General features: G+C 38.0%; 1 protein-coding gene across 6 annotated transcripts in view; it reads left to right on the forward strand.

The window, feature by feature from the left end:
* Positions 1-9,247: 9,247 nt before the first annotated feature.
* LOC101173785 (rho guanine nucleotide exchange factor 40) overlaps positions 9,248-20,572 on the forward strand; it is a 29,293-nt gene continuing 17,968 nt past the window's right edge. For 2 of the 6 annotated variants that reach the window (XM_011476874.3, XM_011476877.3), the window contains exon 1: positions 9,259-9,884. In XM_011476874.3, coding sequence (XP_011475176.1) covers positions 9,861-9,884 — 24 coding nt within the window. In that variant the 5' untranslated portion in view covers positions 9,259-9,860. Of the gene's footprint in view, positions 9,885-20,572 lie in introns of all 6 variants that reach the window. The other 4 variants (XM_011476880.3, XM_011476879.3, XM_011476878.3 and 1 more) reach the window with 4 other exon arrangements.

Genomic DNA, 20,572 nt, shown 5'->3' on the forward strand with positions numbered 1-20,572 from the left:
CTGCATGCTTAAAACCAGACATCTGACCAATCTAACTTGAGTTTTCCATTTCTGAACTTTTGCATTTGCAGAACTGCATGCTCATTTCACTATTAGCGAAATCTTTCTAATGACTTTTCTCTACTGATCTCCAGCCCTGAGAGATTGTATTTATATATAATCAATGTCTTTAGGACAGATAAAGCCTGCAGCTGCTTTTCTTTTAATTAAAAGCCAAGACAGCAGTGGAAATCATCCCAGCTTTAGCTCTGGTCAGTGCGTCACTTACACAAACTCAAGACTGATGATGTGATGACACACAAGCACACTCACACATGCAGTACAGTGTGCTTGAATGTCAAAAGTGGTTCCAAATTCACATGATTGAAGATTTGATACTTGTCATTCATCATCACTGCAGCCCACACTGGTCTTGTCAGTGAGAAAGTTATTCATGAGTTTGTACCTGAGCTAGTTAGTACATTTGTTAATCCCTGTCAGTTTAGCAGCTCAAACATAATCAATTACAGCAAAAATTAGGTAAAGCCCCATGAAAAATCGATTTTTGTGGTAGCTTCATTTGGTGTTCTTTCTTCATTAACAGACAATACTTTTGGAATTAATGAAGAAATAAAAAAATAGTATTGAAACTGTACACAAAACGGTATAACTTTTGCTTTCTGGAAGTTGGTCATGAAAGCTAAGATAAAGTGCCAAAAAGGCATAAAATACCTATTTAAAACATTAGTTAAATATATATTTTTTGTTTTTCTAACTTAACTTTTTAATGAGTGTGACCTGAACACTGTGGCATCACTCCTGTAAGCAGCTGCTACTGTCTGTCTGTGTGACTGAGTCTTCTCTCCTCTGGTCTTTGCTGTGTGAGCAAAGTTATAAATAAGCGTCTGGAGCCTTTTTGTGTGTGTTGTTTAACCAGCTGCCAGGAGGTTTGTTTGTCTCCTGCAGGTGTTCTCTGTGGCTTTTGGATGACGGTCTCTGACTTGATCTTTCCCAGCCAACACCACTTACATCCCAGCTTTTATATCAAGGGTGGCAGTTTGTTGGTGTTGGTTAGGGATCACCGGTCTCCTGTTTGACTTTTTTTCATTGGGGAAGAGGCACCATACACACGCTCTGGCTTTTGATTTGCGATATTAGTAATCAATATTGCAATGAAGATATAACTTGCGATACATATACAAAATATTGAAAAAGCCAAAAGAATCCTTTCCATGTCACTGCAACAGTTTAATTTAAATAAATAACTCCAATTACACTCCAAATGACCCTCGTCGACACAGGAGGCAAGCATCTAACATAAAAGGCTCCATCCAATTGGTTAACAACGTGAGGGGGTCCATCCGATTGGTCAAATGCATAAAGGGATTTATTTGATTTGGTAAATGGTGTATACCTATATTGTGCTTGAAGGCTCAAGGTGCTTTACAGTCAGTCCCATTCACACATTCACATTCATACACTGATGAACACGGATGGCAACCTTCCACCAGAGGCTAGGGTTCAGTGTCTTGCCCAAGGACACTTTGAGGTGGGAATCTAACCTGCAATCTTCCGATCAGATGTCGACCGCCCTATCGCTGCACCAAAGTAGCCCCCTTGCAGCCTAAATACTAGAAGCTGCCATGAGACTGCTTTAGCACTTTCAAGGTAACCACCTATCAAAATTTTCGCTGACTTTTGCGATACGCATATTGCGCAGCTTGATATCGCGATAGCGATAAATTTGCGATTCATTGTGCAGGCCTAGTTAGGAGTCTATTGTTGGAATTTATTGTTAGAAGATTTCAAAGACTCAAAATGACAAATAGTGGTTTTGGGCTGCACAAGCGAGAATGCTCTGGTTCGAATCCCAGCTGGGACCTTCCTTTGTGGAGTTTGCATGTCCTCCCTGTGCATGCATGGGTTTTCTCAATGAGTTTTGGTTTCCTCCCCTGGTCCAAAACTATGCTTCAATATTGTTTTCCGCTCAAGATTGGTGTGAATGTGAGTGTGTGTTGTTTTATGGCCCTGCAACAGACTGGCAACCTGTCCAGGGTGTATCCCGCTGTCACCCAACAGCAAATGGGATATGCTCCAGCAACCCTGTGACTCAGAAAGGGTTAGGGTTTCCTTGGGTTCAGAAGATGGATAGATGAAAGTTATGGTTTTTAGCGATGCAGAAAAACTCCAGGATAGTTCCAAAGACTAAGTTCAGGTGCTGGAGAATTTTCAGGGAATATAGAAAGATTTCATATTTTAATTTAGTTTGGTTTGCTTGCACACTCAAGAAGACCACACTACATAAAAATATTATGAAACAAATCGGGATCCCCTTTACCTTAAACTAAGCTTTTGAAAGGCAGGGAAAAAAGTACAATGAAAAAAAGGATTAGGGCTAATTGTATTAACCCTCAAATATAAAATTCCATACTGTAACCATGTATAACAACAAGCCAAAATTTACTTGATGTGAAGCAGGACTTTTACCTTAAGGCAAAGCAGGATTTACATAATTGGCCTGCATCAAAGTCCGGTTAGGCTTTCCCACTTCCAAGTTATCTGAGGAAATGAACTCTGGAGTGGATCAAACAAGCTGGTGTGAGTGCCTCAGTTTCTATATTTTTTGTCAGTGGTGTTTAATGTTTGTGGCCTTTAAAATGTTTGTAGGTTGATCAGCTTATAAAATTACTTTTAATAGAACTCCAAATTCTTACAAAGCTATGAAAACATTGAAATGACCTTGGTTTCAAAAGTAAATAATAAGTCACTAAAATAGTTTTTTAATATCTCAATATGCTATCGAGTGGTTAGTGACCTATCAGTGTTGAGCTAAAAGGGACTTAATCATGTATTTGGCACCGGATCCTCCTTTGGTTCTTTTCCCCAAGTATTTTTTCTGTTAGCGTCAGATTTCTGCACACCTAAAGTCCTCAATTAGGACAATGTATTTTAAAATCATCTAGTTAGCTGTGCAGCCAAGTATAAGAGACTCAAAACACTTGCGGAGATTGATGGCATTGACTGGTGACCTGTGGGGTCAACTCCAGAGGAGATTTAGAGAGGTCACACTGTCAGTTGGTTGACCAAAATAGACGCATCTCCTTCACTTTTCAATCTATCTCTTAGGCTGAAAGCTGTCATTGTAGGACATGCAGTGAGTCATACGAGGAATACTACAGTACAGCACAGTTTTAGTTTTACTGTAATCTTAATATCAGTAAAATGCTGTACAGAATGTGTGTCTTGAGAGATTGATGAGTTTTAGGCATCAGTGAAATGTGCAGCAGCGTGTTTGTGTTCTGCTCACAACTCCACTGCCAGCTTGTTCGCTGTTGCTTTTGATTGGTTGCTTCTGGTTCTCTCAGGTGTCGACACTTGTAGAACATCTATGAGCCGATACCCCACCGGAACCACAGTGGCTGACTCGCAGCAGAAGCTGGTCAAAGAACATGCTGCCAGCCCACATGAGTGTGTGACCAGAAAACTGTTAAATACATAATGTGTTTAATGCGTTTGTTAACACAGATACAACTAGTTTGTCACTTTGTCAGTCTCCCAGCTGCCGCTTGTTTGAACTTTCAACCTCCACATCCTCTTTGTAGAGAATGCTCCTCCAGGCACGCTAACTGTCCCACAGAATTGTAATGAGGTGCTAGGTGCCTCTCCAGAGCTTTGGGCGATGCATGCTCCAAGTGCTGAGGATTTTGCTGGTAAAAATAGAAGACCATAGCTGCAGGCTTTTTTTTCCCATCACTGCAAGATTAGCAGCTGCTAAACACTCGACTTTGTTAAACACTCGTAAATGCGGCATTACAAAAAATACAACATTGCTGTTCAGCATGACTTCACTGCTCCCAAACGCAGTATAGTATTTTTATAATATGACAGATTTTATGGGTTATCATCCACCTATTTTCTTAACCCGCTATATCCCTTTCTGGCTCACAGGATTGCTGGAGCCTGTCCTGGCTAGTGTTGGGCAAAGGCGGGGTACACCCTGGACAGGTCGCCAGTCTGTCGCAGGGCACACAATCACTCCCACACACACTCACACTCATGCACACTTAGGGACACTTTAGACGAGTAACCAATTAACCTATGACGCATGTTTTTTGGCTGTGGGAGGAAGTCAGAGAGCACAGAGAAAACCCACGCATGCACAGGAATAACATGTGGCTCCGCACAGAAAGCTTCCATTCCAGTTATTTTGAGTAAAAAACGATCTGAAAGATAAGGAAAAGATAGAAATCAAACAGAACATTAATGCTATGTCCAGATGGGCTTTTAAAAAATCCTCAGTGACATTTTGCATGCCTAGCATTAAGGAGGAGTCATATTTATGTCATTTTAATAGTTTCTGTCAGAAAGATGTAATCAGTGTCAAACTGATCCCTAAAAATGCATGGACCGATATTGAATGGGAACAAAACTGCTAACAGTGCAGAACACAGAAAGAAACAAGAAGAGAAAAATGTACTTTTGCATTTTCACGTAAAGGATGATTTATTTGGAGAAGAGCAGCTGACTGACCTGCTCTACAGCTTATGCTTGATGTGTCTGTTGCAGGTTCACATGTAAAGGTTAAAGCATGAACAAACCTCTCAAATGACTTGCATCTCTAGAGACATCAAATACTCTTATTTACAGCCATATTTATTTGTTTTTGTTTTGCTTTTGACCTTAATTATGTGTGGATGCATATTCCGTTTCAACATATGTACCTTTACTCATTGCAGAAGAAGATAACATAAGGCGCAGATGATCACCTAAAAATATGAGGCGTGTGCAAAAATCTAGAAGGTTTTTTTGTGAAAATAAGCCAAGCTACTCTCCATGTAGCCCTGTTTATCCTAATTATTTGGTTTGACCTGTTTCTAAGTTCTAAATGAAACCATAGCTGTTGAACTAAAACAAAACACTTAAAATATTTCATAATTTGTATTCCATCATGTTGAAAATCAGCTTGTCATACAGATTTTGAGACTTTTTTTAACTGTATCCCTCTTGGTGATCATTAATTTCATGATTAGTATTATTTTGTGTTTTTATATTTTGTGTTAAGATTTTTCTGATTTGCACATTTTGTAAATCTCTTTATTTCTGAAAGAGAATTTCATAAATTGAATTGCATAAATGGAATAAAACAACATTTTTTTTTATAAATAATTTTTTTTAAAACTGTATAAATTGAATAAAGATACAGTTTTGTAGACAAAACTATGTTCTTTCTGAAAGTCATTATAATCATAATAGAGGCAAAACAGCCACAGTAATTATTAAAGTCAAACTAAGTGTTTAGCCGGCATATTTATGAAGATCATGAAGTTTCTGCCCAGTACCAGCCCAGCCAAAACAATAAGTGAAGGTCCAATGTCACAAAGTTTCAAGTAACCCATTTTGATGTGATCAAGAAAGATGAAAACTAGCTGGAAAGGTTTATGCAACATTAATTTTTGACTGTCTTTTATAGGAAAATTGCAAAGTGAAATTTTAAATAAGAGAAAATATTATAGAATTCTGGTCCTTTAACAGCAGCCTACAGAGTGTGTGCTGCTGTTTGTCTAATGACAACTTTAATAGACTTCAGCCCTTATGACCCTCATCATGATGAAGTGGGGGATAGAAAATTAATGCAAGGGTGGATTACCCATACATGGACAGCCTTCTGTAATCCATCTTTTCTATGATTATTAAAGTTAAGACTAGAGTTGAAAAGCTGCCTTTGAATAGATAAAGGAAAAACATTTTTAAAAAAAATATTCATTTTTAGGGAAATCTAATTTTATTTACAGTTTTTGTAAAAAAAATGTTTTATGATTTACTGTTATTAAACCTGATCAGTTAATCGGTTTTTTACTACAAATAAATCGAATTTTTTTTTTTTTTACTTTCTTCAGCTTTGTTTCAAACAGCTTGTTTTTGCTATTTCTTTGCATTTTTTTGTTTATTTATTTTTTTTGGGGGATTTCAATTTTATTGTCTCTACTTTTGATGCTTCCACTGAAAAATCTCCCTGTCTCGTTTGATTTTTTCTAAAGCCTATTAGTATTAGTTTTTATTGCAGCATAATGATTTAGACTAATTCCAGTAAGAATTGTTTTGCCAGCACCACAGATTCTCAAAAGTTCTGCTTCCCAACTGTCTCTGGAAGTGTCATTTGTAATCCGTCCAGCCCTTAACTGCAGAGATCATAATGACTGAGGCAAAACCCTGGTTCTTGGAAAGTTCTTGGAGTTGAAATGCAGCTTATGTTACATCATATTTGAAAATGGACGAGCCAAACACTGTAGCTGCAGCCTGCTTTAAGATCACAAACTCCTCATCGCTGTTCATCTTAATCTGTTTTTGAAAAAGGAAAGCTGGTTTGGGGCAGATTATAATTCACCAAACTGATCAGACAAAGAGACACAGGAGGTGGGTCAGAGATTTAGGATTAAGCAAAATGTTCTGTTTAGATTCTGTCTGCATTTCAGACAGAGCAAGGAACAGATTTTAAGAGATAGAAAGGCAAGGGCAAAGAGGCCTTGACTAGACCGTTTGAGTCAACAGTTCTCTTCCTCTGGCTAGGACACGCTCACCCTGTTTAAACCTAATGCCAGAGACATGTCATCACACAAACATTTCTTTTGTCCCTCATCCCTCACTCCCTGATGCCTTTTCCTCATATCCTCTTTCTTTCTGTCGCTCTGTGACGTTTTCATGTTTGCCTGATTACCCCATGGACTCACTGCACTAAGAAAGCCTGAAGGAAGAGCTTTGTGAGGGAGGGAAAGCAAGGGATAAAACCCAGTAAGTGCAATGATAAATCCAGAATATGACAGCAGATACAAAACCTCAACACGCCTGCTTTTCCCTGGGCTTGTTGTCAGCCAAGGTCAAGGCAAAGTGCACGCTACGCACGGATTCATCAGGATTAGGAAGTTGTCCCCTTGCAGGTCAAGATACAGCGAGTCTTTTTTTATTTATCTGCATTTTCTGCATCAGAATATCTATTTGCTTAAACATTAATATCATACAAATTTGAGGAAAATACCTTTAGTATTTGCAGTACATTAAAACCAAATTGAATGTTGCCATCTTGAATAAGTAGACTTTTTGTTTTTGTTTTTTTGTTTTTTGTATTTTTGTACAGCACCTTTAGATAACTAACTCATTTTGCAGCAACATTTTTTTATCAAGTTAAACTCTTAATTTTTACTAAAATTAAGTGTGAAGATCTTAGTTTTACTTTTTAAGTTTTTTTTTACACATATACCCAAAGTATTCATTTTTTTTATTTAACAAAAGAGGAAATTAACTTACTACACTAAAAAGGGTGAAAGTTTAGTTTTAGTTTTAGTTGTTCTTTTTAAAAGTTTGTGTTTTTTCACTGAAAATTGTCTTTTTGTTTAAGACAACAAACTATAATTTATCATAAAAAACAAAGTAAACAATAAAACAGAGACAGTTTTTCAGTTTTTAGTTTATGTTTTATGGACCTGTCACAAGACATCACCAGACAGGTGATGCAGACCCTGAACAGGTCTGGATCCCAGCTGGTTTGGAGAACCAGCCCTCCAGCTGTCAGTGCTTGTGAGGACATGTAAATGCGCCAGGAGTGCAGTTGTGATTGGTAAGGCTAAAAACAAACCCCAATCACTTGACTCATCTCCCATTAATCCTGCTCCCTTCAAAGTTCATTTGCCAAAAGCTTCAGTCAATGCTCTATTTGTAAATGCAGCTGGTCATTTCTCACGTAGTGAGAATCTTTAAGTGTCTGAGAAAACAAAGTCTGTGTTTTTATGACTTTGAAATTTGTGTAACAACTTGAGCTCAAAGTTTACCAAGAGTGAAGTATAATGAAAAAGAAAACAGAGTAATGATAAGAGACAGACCCTTTCTTTGGAAGGAAAACTTGAAAAAGCTATAAATAAGCAATCAAAACTAATAAAAGAAAGTGTAAATATAACATAAAGTCACAAAAGAGCTCCCTTTATAATGCACAACGTTGACAAGTAGAATGGGAGACAATTTGTATGTATTTCATTTGACATTTACATAGAAAGACAGTTAAATTTATAGTTATAAAACATAAATCAAATGATCTTAAATTAAAAAAACAGCATTTGCCTGAAGACAATGTTTTGCTTCATATCTATTCTAGTAATGTCTCAAACCAAATGACGCTAAGATTCAGACTTTTGTACCTTTTTTCTTTGCTGGATTATTTTAGTCAGACAGTGAGTTAGTTGCGTGCTGTAAAGACATGGGGGGAATGTGCTCCATGGTCTGCAATAGTCCGGGTCACTGAAAGACCCCGCCATCATTCTGTGACACGACCAGGCTAAAGATCCAGAGATGTCCTTCATACCCTTTAACAGCAGTTGCTGTCTGTACCATTTTTCATTCATGCTGCTTTTATCCCAAGTTTCTCCTCTGAATGCTTCAACTCTGTTCTTCTTTCTTCCCTTCATGGTCTAGTCTACACACTATCAAATATTTTAAACTCTATCCAGAGGGAAGGTCCTTATATTATCTGCATCCTGGCATTGTGACAGGAGGAGCAGCTCTTGCCGACTCATCAAGTGTATCGAGTTGTGCAGTTGTAGCTTTTTTTTTTTTAACTTTCTGCGGACCCTCTTATTTGAAACAGCTTCCTAGAGCTTATTTTCCCCCAAAGCTGCTGTTTTACTTAAGTCTCCACCTGGAAATGTTTTGTTACTGCCCCAATAACATTTTCTTTGAATAGTCTTTACCAAAATAACTAGGTTACAACCATCTTTGCACAATAATGTGCCTTTTGTATGTCTTAAATGTAAAATTGTGTTTATACAGTCAGGTTTAGGATCAGGGATTCCTTGTTACCCTCCAATCTAATCGCATTACTGCAGTCAGCTTTCTGCCAAACTTCCTTTACATGAGAAAAACGGCAAAGAATGACCTTTTAATCTTCAGCAGGGAGGAAAAGCAAAATGGATTTACAGAAAATGTTAACTTCTATAAATAGAGGTCAACCTACCACATCCACAAACCTTAACCTTTCTCGAAATAGGCAAATAAGCGAGACGAACATGCCGGAGCAGTTGACGCATGCCCAACAAGTAAACTGTAAAGCTGTCAGCAAACAACTATATGAGTACATCTTTAATCTCAAAGCCAAGGTGACATTATGAGGTTTATTGAAAACTACCAATTTTGTTAAAAAGCCACCAGGTGGTTACTTTGAGACTTGACCTGGCTCCAGTTCCTTTTTATCGAATTAGGTACCTGAGAAGATGCACAGCTGTACTTCAAACCTGCTTTCTTCTTGTACATGTAGATCAGTAATGATGTTCCTGAGACATACATAAACATTGTGTCTTTCAGTCTGTTTTCTCTGAGTAACTAGGTTATTTAAACAAATGTGCCACTCAAGCTAATGTGGAGTAAAGTAACTGACTTATTAAAATCCCAACCTTATAATAAAATGTAGTAAAATGCAGTAAAATAAAGTGTTTAGTTTGGTTAAGATGAAACATGTTTACACCACGATTGCATGGTTTTACTGTACGGCTCTGCTTGTCTGTGTCTCCCTCTCTCAGCTTTCACTTCGTTGGTCTCTCCCCCTCTCAAAGGCAAACATTGCAGGCAGCACTCGAGGTGCACCGAGAGGCAAACAGCAAACACAGGGACTGAAATACAGAAAGCAGAGAGTGCTCAGGAAGGAGAAAGAAGAAGGGCAAGAGACACAGATTCTTTGTGAAAGTCTGACAAATGCATGTCAGCCCTCAGTGACTCAGCTGTGGACTGGTGTCTTAGCAGGATGGACTTTATTTTGGTTCGCTGGGCATCAAGCAGGAGCAGCTCTGTGAATGTTTGGCGCTCCTTCATGCTTGTTTCTGGCAATGCAGCACTTGTGATGAATGGGAAACACAGCAAGGAAGATGGTATAGTACTTTGTTTTCTATTTGCTGTGGAATGCATGAACTTTTATCGAGATTCTGTCTAAAATGATCGCATGTCAGTATTTTATTCTATCTGCAGAGTTCCCCAGCTAAAAGCTGTCGTCCTGCAGTTAAATTAAAATAAAAAAAATAAAGTTAACCATGAGCCAAAACAAGCTCTTTCAAGTGTTCATGTGACAGGTTTTTAGGTTTTATGTTTTTTAGCAAAAGCTTTGCTTTGAACAATAATCCATAATAGTGATGTAATAAATCTTAATCACTGGTTAGAAACATATTTTAAATAAACATATAAATGTCATTCCTGTAAGCACTAAACTGCACACCCAACTGTTTTACAAGTCTGCATGATTTACATGTCATTCTGCTTAGAAACATTTAGACATGACAGTTACAGCCCAGTTTTCTTTAAAATAGTACCACAAAGACATTTATTTATTATGTCCTGACAAGCAGTCCTCTATTCCTTCACACCATACACTCCTGTGGACAGCATTTCTGCCATAGCTTACACTGGCTGCTGCTTTGCCCAAGCATTTTGAGTCAAGGTGAAGTTCTCAGGTTACTGAGCATTAAGGCAGGATTCACAAACCAGGTACTGTACTGTTTCTGCCTCCTTCCTTCCACTTGAATGTTGGATGTGAGTCATACAAGAACGAGGAGAAGAAGAGGATTTTTGAGCATCTGAAGGGGAAATGGTGAAGGAAATATGGATTTACAGACTTTTAATGTCAGCTTTTGTCTAATGTGAGAATCTCAGTAGCTGGTGAAAGAAAATCCTGAAGGAATTATTCCCAGAGATCATGTGTGTGTGTGTTAAAGAGAGGGAGTGTCGCTCTGTGGAAGTAGATTCTGTGTGGCATTGACTGAGTGCTGTGTTGGGACTTGAATTTAAAATCCCCGCCCAGCTCACTTGTAAGTTTAATTTGGCAAAACTTGTGCATGGGTGTGTATTTGTCTGTCTGCGTGAACTTTCCCGCCCTCTGTGCTGCATATTTGCCATGTTGCTGAAAACAAGGTGCATTAACCCAACTATTCCTGCTTTCAAACTGACCTCAGTGTTTGGGTGTTTGCTTCTGTGTCAACCAGGCTGAACAGAACGGCTTTTTTCCTTTCAGCAGAAAGACGTCTTGTCCTGTCCGGATGATTCAACGGAAAATTCACAACAGCCAGCTCAACAACTTTGGATGGCTCAGTTGAATTTGTTGCACTGAACAGAGCGCTGTGTGGATCAAGAGAAACAATTTTGAAGGAACAAAGAAAAATAAAATCAGTTTAGTGTGACAGCTGCTCAATATGTTAAAGACTTACTCCGATGAAAATGGGATTTTTGATGTTTTTAACATTTTCTGTTTACATTTTTCTGATGATATAGGACACATTTTAAGAAAATTAAGATTGAAATTGCATTTCTGCAGATTTCTTTATTGAATCCATGTGAATCAGGAGCAGCTAAAAAATACAGTTCAAAACAGCTTAGTTGTCATGTAGAAACTACAATCGGCGGGCCACAAGGTCCGATATATCTTAAAGCCCCTCTCCAATCATCTTTTAAACTATTCTAAAAGCTTTCTCAGTGGTCTTTTAATTTAATGATGCTGTTTTCAGCCAAAATCAAGGACATAGTTTCTGCAGAGCGGCAGGAGTTCATTAGAAATTTGTCTCTGAGTTGTGTGTGGGACCACTGGTGCAGTGTGCCTAACTTTACTTCCCGTCATCCATCTGTTTATACTCTCTCCTGCTAGCTTACAGCCCCTCACAACCCCAACATAACATTACCGGTGCAACAAAACTGGCACGCAATATCAGAGCTATCCACCCGAACACTTTTAAAGTAGGACGAGGAAAACGAAGACGTATAAGGATCTATTTGCCTGCAAGTGGATGCATCAGAATGGAGCAGAGCAAGAAGCTTGGGGCTTGCCGTTGTAGTCTCTATGCTCCACAGACAAGCTTTTTCCAACTGAATTTTCTCCTTTGCTTCTAATTCACAACAACGTGAATAAAGAAATATAGGTACTCAGAAATACAATTTTAATCTTAATTTTCTTTCCAAATATCCTCCATTATGAGAAAAATGTGAAAGAACATGTTAAAAACACCAAAAACACAATTTTCATTGGAGTGAGTTTTTAAAATGTAGTAGTGCCTTAACCATCAACTCTTAACAATTAATCATTTACCTTGAACAATTGCACAACTCTGTTTTAATGTTTTAATAGGACATTGTCATTTATTTTAGTTGCAGTATATGTTAGGAAAAAACTTGCAGTTGTGATTTAGATGCAGCACTGTTTTGGACTAATAACAGAGCATGTAGGCGAAAGCTAAGCTCCACTTTGATATAATTACACACCTGATGCACATACAGCAAAGATACGTCAGTCGCGCTTGCCTTAAAAAAAAGCTCAAAGGCTAAGCTCATTTATAATTCCCTGTCGTTTTCCTGATGGCTTAAAGACGGGCCTCACTGCCCTCTGACTGCTACTTCTCTGCAACTTTTAAACCTTTCTGCTGATCAAGGCCATCGTGATTGGTGTTTTCCTACCGCATGCTTCGATTTGCTGATCTACGTCAAACTACTAAACACACAGTCTGACAAGCCAGAGCCTTTGTGGCTATTTGCTGTGTTTGTGATGTCATGTTTTTGTTGCTTAAGTCACACCAGGAATGTTTTTCTCAAGAAAATAGATGGATGAAGTCAGACTTTTCTTCCAGAGTTGTGAATAATCATTAAAAAAAAAAAAACATTAGAGATCACAGTTACCTAAGTAAACTTTGCTGTGTGATTTTATTTTATATTCAGACTTTGGTTGCAAAATTCTCCAACTTACTGTTATAGCGCTCTGTTGCTTCGTGTAATTGTTAAAAAATGTTTTCATTTATTATCACAGTCTTTAAATGTTAAGTCAGTATGATTAGTGACTTTGTGTGTATGTGGATGCTAAAGTAGTTTTTATACATTTTGAAAAAACCTCGGTGACCCTAAATAAAATTAAAAATACATTAAAAAATGTCAGATAATACACAGTAATTATCGGAATGAACCCCAAAATTTAAATCAGAAAAGCAGAATTACATATTGTGTGGACGTCTTTTCATTATTATTCTGAACATTTCATCTTCAAAGCAATCTAAACAATGGCATATGTGGTTGGCTCAACTGGTTGAGAAGCTGCCTTGTGGAGCCTGAAGGTTTATGTCTGAGGTTTATATCCATGCCTCTGTTTTTAACTTTCAAATAAAGAACATTATAGCTGTGTTGTGCACCCCTGGCTGTTTAGTGGTTTGTCTCTGTCTATGCACAGTTTTAATGTTTCAGATAATTTGTTTTCAGCACTACAGAATTGTCAGTTGCATCTTGGAAGTGTTGGCTCACATGTTTACCAGGCTGCTCTCATTTTGATGTTTGTCATTTTGACTGAATGACTCAGCTCCACACTGCTGGTGTCTGCAGTCATCTTGAAAACAGTCATAGTTTAAAGAGATGAATGTGATATTCTGTTGGTTTCTTGTCTTTTTTGGCTAATAAAGTAAAAAAAAACAAAAAACTATACTACTACTATAAAATCTTAAATTTACCTGGTTATGTCACATTCTGTATGGGTACGTTGTCTAATTTTGTATGTATGTTCTACTGTTTCTAATTTCTTCTTTTTAGTAACTCAGCTGTTGTTGTGGCTGACATTACACATCAGGGGGTACTCCAAAAAGCAGGTTATGTGAGTTACCACGGTAAGTTTGAAGCTAAGAAAGCGGATAAACTCAGCTTTTGATTCAAAACATTGAGGTATGTTTCAGGGTATGTCAAGTTGCCATAGCAACTCATGCTCTGAACATAACCTGGTCTGGAGCAGGTTTAGTTGAAAGTTAGTTGGTTTCAGAGAGGTGAAGGCATGGCGTGTCAATTTGAAGATGATTTAGTGGCTGAAGAAGCTCAGATAATACTTTTTCCAGAAGGTGATAATACCACGTATGGATGTTGTAAAGATAAACTTTTTTACCCCTTGTGCTATCTTAGATGACCCCACCCTGCATTGACGTGTTATTCCTACCATGACAAAGGTGGATAAAGGTGGAAAGATTTCATGTAATCCATGGACACCAGTGAGGTGCACAAATCATTGAAGAAAAAAGGTTCAGCGCACTGTCTAGTGGGTCTAGATGACCCAACTCACAATGTTAAAGTGTCTAGGATAGCACAAGGGTTACATTGATCTAACTTAATTATTTGCTTCAGTTAAGATAAATCATTTTTTTAGTTCAGTCAACTTAAAAATAACACGTAGTTATCAGACAGTTATTTTACTTTCATTCAAATTAAGTCTTTTTTTTTTACTTGTTCTGTCCAACAACTGAGCAAACAGATGAGGGCTGAAGGCCTTTTGTGTTGGATAGGTTTTACTATTACAAAAAGAGGTTATATATCTTCAGAAGACCAGAGTGTACATTTGTACCCTTTTTGCTTTTTTATTATTTTTTATTTATTTGTTACATTTAGTGTGTGTGGTGAGGGAGAGGGGAAAAGTGTGAGGGGGTTGAAGAGAATAAAAAGGGAGAGAGGGGGAGAGAGTGGGGGATACAAGCACCGATTTGAATAGGTTATTATTTTTAGCTGTGTAACAATTATAACAGATCTGCTGAAAAGACAAATAATTCATCCGAAGGTGAAAGTTGATGTTGTTTAGGTCACCTAGTAAGCAGAATTTGGGGCATAAAGGAATCTTATGATCAAACCATATTGATAGTTTCTCACAGACCTTACGCCAGAATGTTTGGACAGGTGGACTTTCATTCAAATTAATTCAGTTAAGTAAGTGTAATTGTGGTGCTGCTGTTAGATTGGCAGCGCAAGGAATTGTGGGATACCATTCCCTTTGCCTGTCTGGACGGATTTGGGTTTAAGTGTGGGTTTTTGACCAAATGTGTTTAGTTGGTTAGCTGTTTTACTGTGTTTTGCCTAGTTATTTTGTCCTACTATGTTTAATTCATTCTGCACCATGAGTGAGAGGAAGGAAGAGGATGATGAGTTTATTTAGAACCCCCACTGCTATGGATTGCAAGGACTGAAGTTAAAGTCACAGTCAGGAGAAATTAATCTGTGCTTCGTGTTGCAAATCCACACAGCATCAACATTAATCCTTTAACGTTATAAAAATGAGAAACTCTGCAGCCTCAACTTTAGACACATGAGAGCACAAGAAGTACAATTAAGATGGAAAAACATTTATTGGAAATGTGTCAAGAATGATCACAGGGCTGGACTCAGATGCAGAGATTTCAGTGGTTTTTAATTTCTTGAACAAGCTTCCGCTATGGCTCTAGAAATAACCAACAAACTGGCACAGGACAAAGGAAGAATCAGACTATTTAAGACATGAGGAAGGGGAACACAGGTGGAAACAATCAGGGAAAATTACACAGGCACACCTGTGGGGAACTGACAAGGGCAGGAAGGAACAAGGCCTGAAACGAGAGGAGAGTTAGGGTTTCAAAATAAAACAGGAAGTGCAACACGAGACAACACAGGTGACAGACATAGACCAGAAGTGCACAACTCAGGACAAAACATAAGAATGACAAGACATGACAAAATGGAGTAAAATGACATTTAGTTAGATAAATATGTACATTTAAGTTGTAAAAACAATTATTGAGTTGGATAGACAAAAGAAATTAGGATGAATAAATTTAATTCAATTACTTGTTACCAATTGAATTCATTGCGTTTACTTTGTCCGTTGTTTTTCTCCAAGCAGAAACTCTTTCTTTCGCTGATGCAGCTGTATTACTTTTTTTGATGGGTGTATAATCTTCATACGCCATCATTAAAATCTCTGACTCTGTCTCACTGGAGTATACTCCATAAACTGGAGGATAGCGCTCTCTTTTTTTCTCCACACGTTTCCATGGTGACTCCGGAAATTGGCGATCCATTGAGAAGGACTTTATGTACTTGCTGTGCACGCGCATTAACCCAGCGTAATCACGCTAACTCATATCCGGTCTTTTGGAACCGACATACCCAGAGTAAGCAAGTTCAGGCGGATTTCAGGCAGAGTTCAGGGTTAAAGTCAGGGTAGTTAAACGTGCCTTATGTAATACCCCCCGGAGCTTTAATAGTTGTTTTCAGTTCTAGGTATTTAAGTTTTGTTGTCCCTCACACATCAACCATGGTCTGCAGAGAAGCATCTCTGACTGCACAAAACATCCAAACTCAAGGGAGATGGGCTACAGCAGCAGAAGACCACAGTGGGGGACACTCTTGTCAGCTAAGAACAAGAAAATGAGGATACAATTCACACAGACTCAACAAAATTGAACAATAGAAGATTGGAAAAACGTTGTCTGCTCTGATGAGTCTCCATTTCTGAACATTCGGATGCACCATTCGGAAGGTAGAGTCATAATTCCGCGTCAACAACATGAAAGCATGGATCTATCCTGCCTTGTAGCAATGGTTCAGGCTGGTGGTGGTGGTGTAATGATGTGAGGGATATTTTCTTGGCACATTTATGGCCCCTTAGTACCTATTGACTATGGTTCCAATGCCACAGCCTACCTGTGAATTGTTGCTGACCATCTCCATCACTTTATTACCACAGTGTACCCATCTTCTTATGGGTACACTTCATGCATCTCATGTTCATCTTCCTGCAGGTTGACCTAATTAGTGAACAGCAAATGTATGTCTGAGTATAACCCACTTTGTAACAGATGACAGCTGGACTGAAATCTGGTAACACTAAACAGGATAAATGGCTTTAGACATGAGTAAATGAGTAAACATGTTCATTCAATTAATGACGTTTATCACTTATCAAATGGTTTCATTCTGATAGACCTTTTTATCTAATGCTTTAAAAAAATCATAGTGTCATGTCTTGTATTTTTTTTTTAAATAACTTTTATCAAAAAAGTAATGAATGTTTAAACCAGTAAGTCTGATCAACAGTATTGTCTATGTAGTTTGTATCGACGGTTTAAAAAAAGATAGGTTTGGGATTATGAAAAATTACATGTGAAATAACTATCAAAAAAAATTTGAAGTTATTGAACAATTTTGGTCTAAAATTAAACTTTGTTTTTCAATTGTGGAAATGAAAACTCTCAGGAACTCATGCCCTCTAAGCAAAGGCAGTAGTGATAAATAAGGAAGAAAGTTTGTTCAAAACTGACATAAATCCATGCTCCCTCCTCGTGTGACAGTAGGAAAAACCTTTTAAATAGTTTGCATGACCCACTAAGGAGTCTGTTGTATCGGCGCATGTGGAAACTAACAAAAACAAACACAGGAAATATATTTTTCTCATGGTTATTTTAAGGTTGTATTATTGCCTGCCGAGAAGTTTCTGAAGATTTGCCAAGTTGAAGAAGTTGTGCTTATTGTGTTTCCCATGTTTCTCAGGCTTTTGTTTACATAATTCCACAGAAACTGAATATTTGAGAAGACACATCATCAGGCTCATAATCCGGCAAGATGTTCTGTAGTAGGGAAAAAAAGTGGAAGAAATAAAACCTGTTGAAGTTTAAAGTCATTGAGACTTATTTTTAGTTTCTGTAATTTTTTTCATGCTTTCATTAACAACCATATCAGACGGTAAAGGCCTACATTTAGGGTAATTCGTAAGTATTTTTTTCTTGTAATGAAACAGATTTTAACCTGGTGACCTATTATAGGGGTCTTAACATCCCACTACAATAATCTTTATATCTGTTTTCAAAGAGTTCCCATTTTTAATTCTAATTATGCCGTTTAAGCCAAAATAAGAAATAAAAAACCTGTTTCGTTTTCTAGGACACAATTACTGCAGAGCAGCAGTAGTTCTTTGGCAATTTATTTTTGAGTTGTGGTTGGGCTGTTGGGGTGGAGGAAACCTGCCCCTACTTACCGACATTTGTCTGTTTACATGCTCTCCTGCTAGCTCACAACCCCTCACAACCCCGACTTAAAATTATTGGGGCAACAAAAATGGCGAGAAATATTGGAGCTATCCAGCCGTACAGTTTTGAGGCAGATGTCAGCACAGATGAGGGAAACAAAGACATACATGGATTTAGTTGTTTGTAAGCAGATGCATCAGAATGTAGCGGAGCAGGAAGCTTGTGGCCTGATGATTGTAGCACCTACGTTACTGCTACAAGCTTTTTCCAATTGCATTTTTTCATCTGCTCCCGATTCACAATGATTTGAGTAAAGAAATACTCAGAACTGCAGTTTTAAGCTTAATTTTCTTTATATTCATCCTCTATCATGTGAAAAATGTTACAAAAACATGTTCAATACACAAAAAATGGGATTTTCTTTGGAGTGGGTCTTTAAAAAAAATTTGTAATGAAACTAATTTTAACCTGGTGACCTAGTTTGGGGTCTTAAAAGACCTTGAAACTAATCCCTTAGTTCATATACAAAAAAAAAATACTCCAACATTTCCTGTCACTCCTAACAAGACAATATCAAACAAAAGCAGTAAAAAGGAAACAAGGAATTCATCACCACAATGTGAGCAAAAGAAAGTTTAGTCAACGTGTGTAACTGCTGTTCACTTTACGTGTTGTTTAAACCTTATGGTACTTCTTTTCATGTTCAGGCAGGTATCTGCTTGGCATTAGGAATGCTCCGTGACTATTTCGGCTTCATAATGATACTGGACAGAGATATTTAAACTGTCTTCAACCACAGCACTTAGACATCTTATCCACAGTCATGTGAGGATCATCATTTATATCAGTGACCGAGTGAGAAAGATCTGGGTGTTTATATTGAGCTACGTGAATCTGTGGGACCACTTCCCTGTCCGGAGTAAAGATACAGGTTCGGGCACACTCACACAACACATTAGATACAGTAAAAGATGCACAACAACAACAACAAAAAGTTAGACACAATCATTTTCATTCCCATAAACAAAGTAAATGCTTTCTCTTGTATGCATGCATCATTGGTGTTGGTAAAACCTCTTAGTCTGTATTTTAAAAGTAGGAGCCCTCTTTTTGGTGGCCAAATGTAAATGACAGGTAATCCTTTCACTGATGGCACTGAAGGCAAATGGGCAGGTGTTCATTGTCTTCAGAAAAACCTTTGTTCTATTATTAATGAGTGGAGTGCTAGATTAAGTCCCTTTGCATTGTGAAGCTCAGGGCCCCTGAAGCAATGCACATCCTGTCCTCACACTGTTTTCACAATCCCATCCACCTTCCCAGTGGGAAGTCGCCGGACTGACCGAAAAGCCCTGAGTCAAAGTGTTGCATTTTAAGCCCCTAGGCCTGTGGACTTGTAGGCACTCAAGGCCCGTACACACCGGGACGAATATTCGCCAGGCGTTATTCGCCAGCGTTTTTCGCCACGTTTTTTGTGTTCACACCCAGGCGATTTTCGCTGACGATGAGTGGAGTGAACATGCAATTTCATTCCCTGACATTAGATGGCGCTTAATGTAAAACAGAAATACTCCTGTACACAAGGTGGCGCTGCGCAACTTTACGCTTCTTAAAGTCGCTTTTCACTCAGAAGAAGAGAGCAAGTATTTACGCGCTTGTCAGAATAATAAAAAGAAAACATGAATATTTCAAGCACCAGTAGCTCCAACTGGTGCTTGGTTCGGGGATGTTTTAGAATGTCCGTCATTATTGCTTCGCGGCTGTGTAGACGCTACTTGTCGTCTATCTTCTTCGCTGGTATGTGTGCTCAGCAAGGCAGTTTTGTGTTTGAGCGCCCCCAAGTTGTGTTTTACTGTAACTTCAGAAGCTCCAGACACGTGTGCAAAAGCGCCATTCTCATTGGTCGAGTAGATTTCGACGCGACGCGTCGAAAAAAAAAAACGAACCCGAGGCGTTTTTTTTTTTGACGCTTTAACGCCTGGCGTTTTTTCGCGTCGGTGTGCACACTCTCGTTGGTGCCCTTTGTTTAGTCACGAGGCGTTAAACGTCGGCGAAAATCGCCGGCGAAATTCGTCCCGGTGTGAACAGGCCTTCAAGCATTTTCAGATGATACTGTGAGGAGATGACATTTTAGAAAATGTACAGATTTGTTTCTCATTTTAAATGACAGTGTGTGCTACTCCTGAATAAAACAACTATTTGTGTTATTTGTTTACATTTAAAAGTTTACAGTGGTTATTTAATATGATAATGTATGACAACTTAATGTGAACCCATATTTACTTCATTTACTTCTTTTTGTTTCTAGTTTTCAAATATAAAATTCACAGTAATTTTGGTCAAAATGTGTATGTATTTCTGTCTTATGTAAAGAAATCAAAAGTATCCTATTGTGCAAAAATAGTTATTATTAGGGTTTAAAGAATGCAAGCTGATTGGTTGGCCCTTGCATACTGTATATTTCACCCTTCCAAATCTGGACCTTTATACAAAAAGTAGATCAAACATTCTCAAAGGAATTTTTTTATCACTTTTTTCAGGCTAAATAATTACTTCATAAATGAGTAAGACAATTAAACTTTTATGCTTTTTTATGATAAAGAGAAGTTCTCATTTTTGTTATGGACGGGGGGTATAAAACTGGTAATACTTTAAATCCTTTCAATGGTGTATCTGAGAATTAACATTGTGTGTGTTGGCAGTTAAAGTGAAAAAAAAATATGTTCAAACCAATGGGATGATATTTACATTTTCTTCCCTGCGGAAGGCAATGCAACTGCAGTCATGTCAGT

The sequence above is a fragment of the Oryzias latipes genome, chromosome 7, assembly GCF_002234675.1.
Source record: "Oryzias latipes chromosome 7, ASM223467v1".
Lineage (NCBI taxonomy): Eukaryota > Metazoa > Chordata > Actinopteri > Beloniformes > Adrianichthyidae > Oryzias > Oryzias latipes.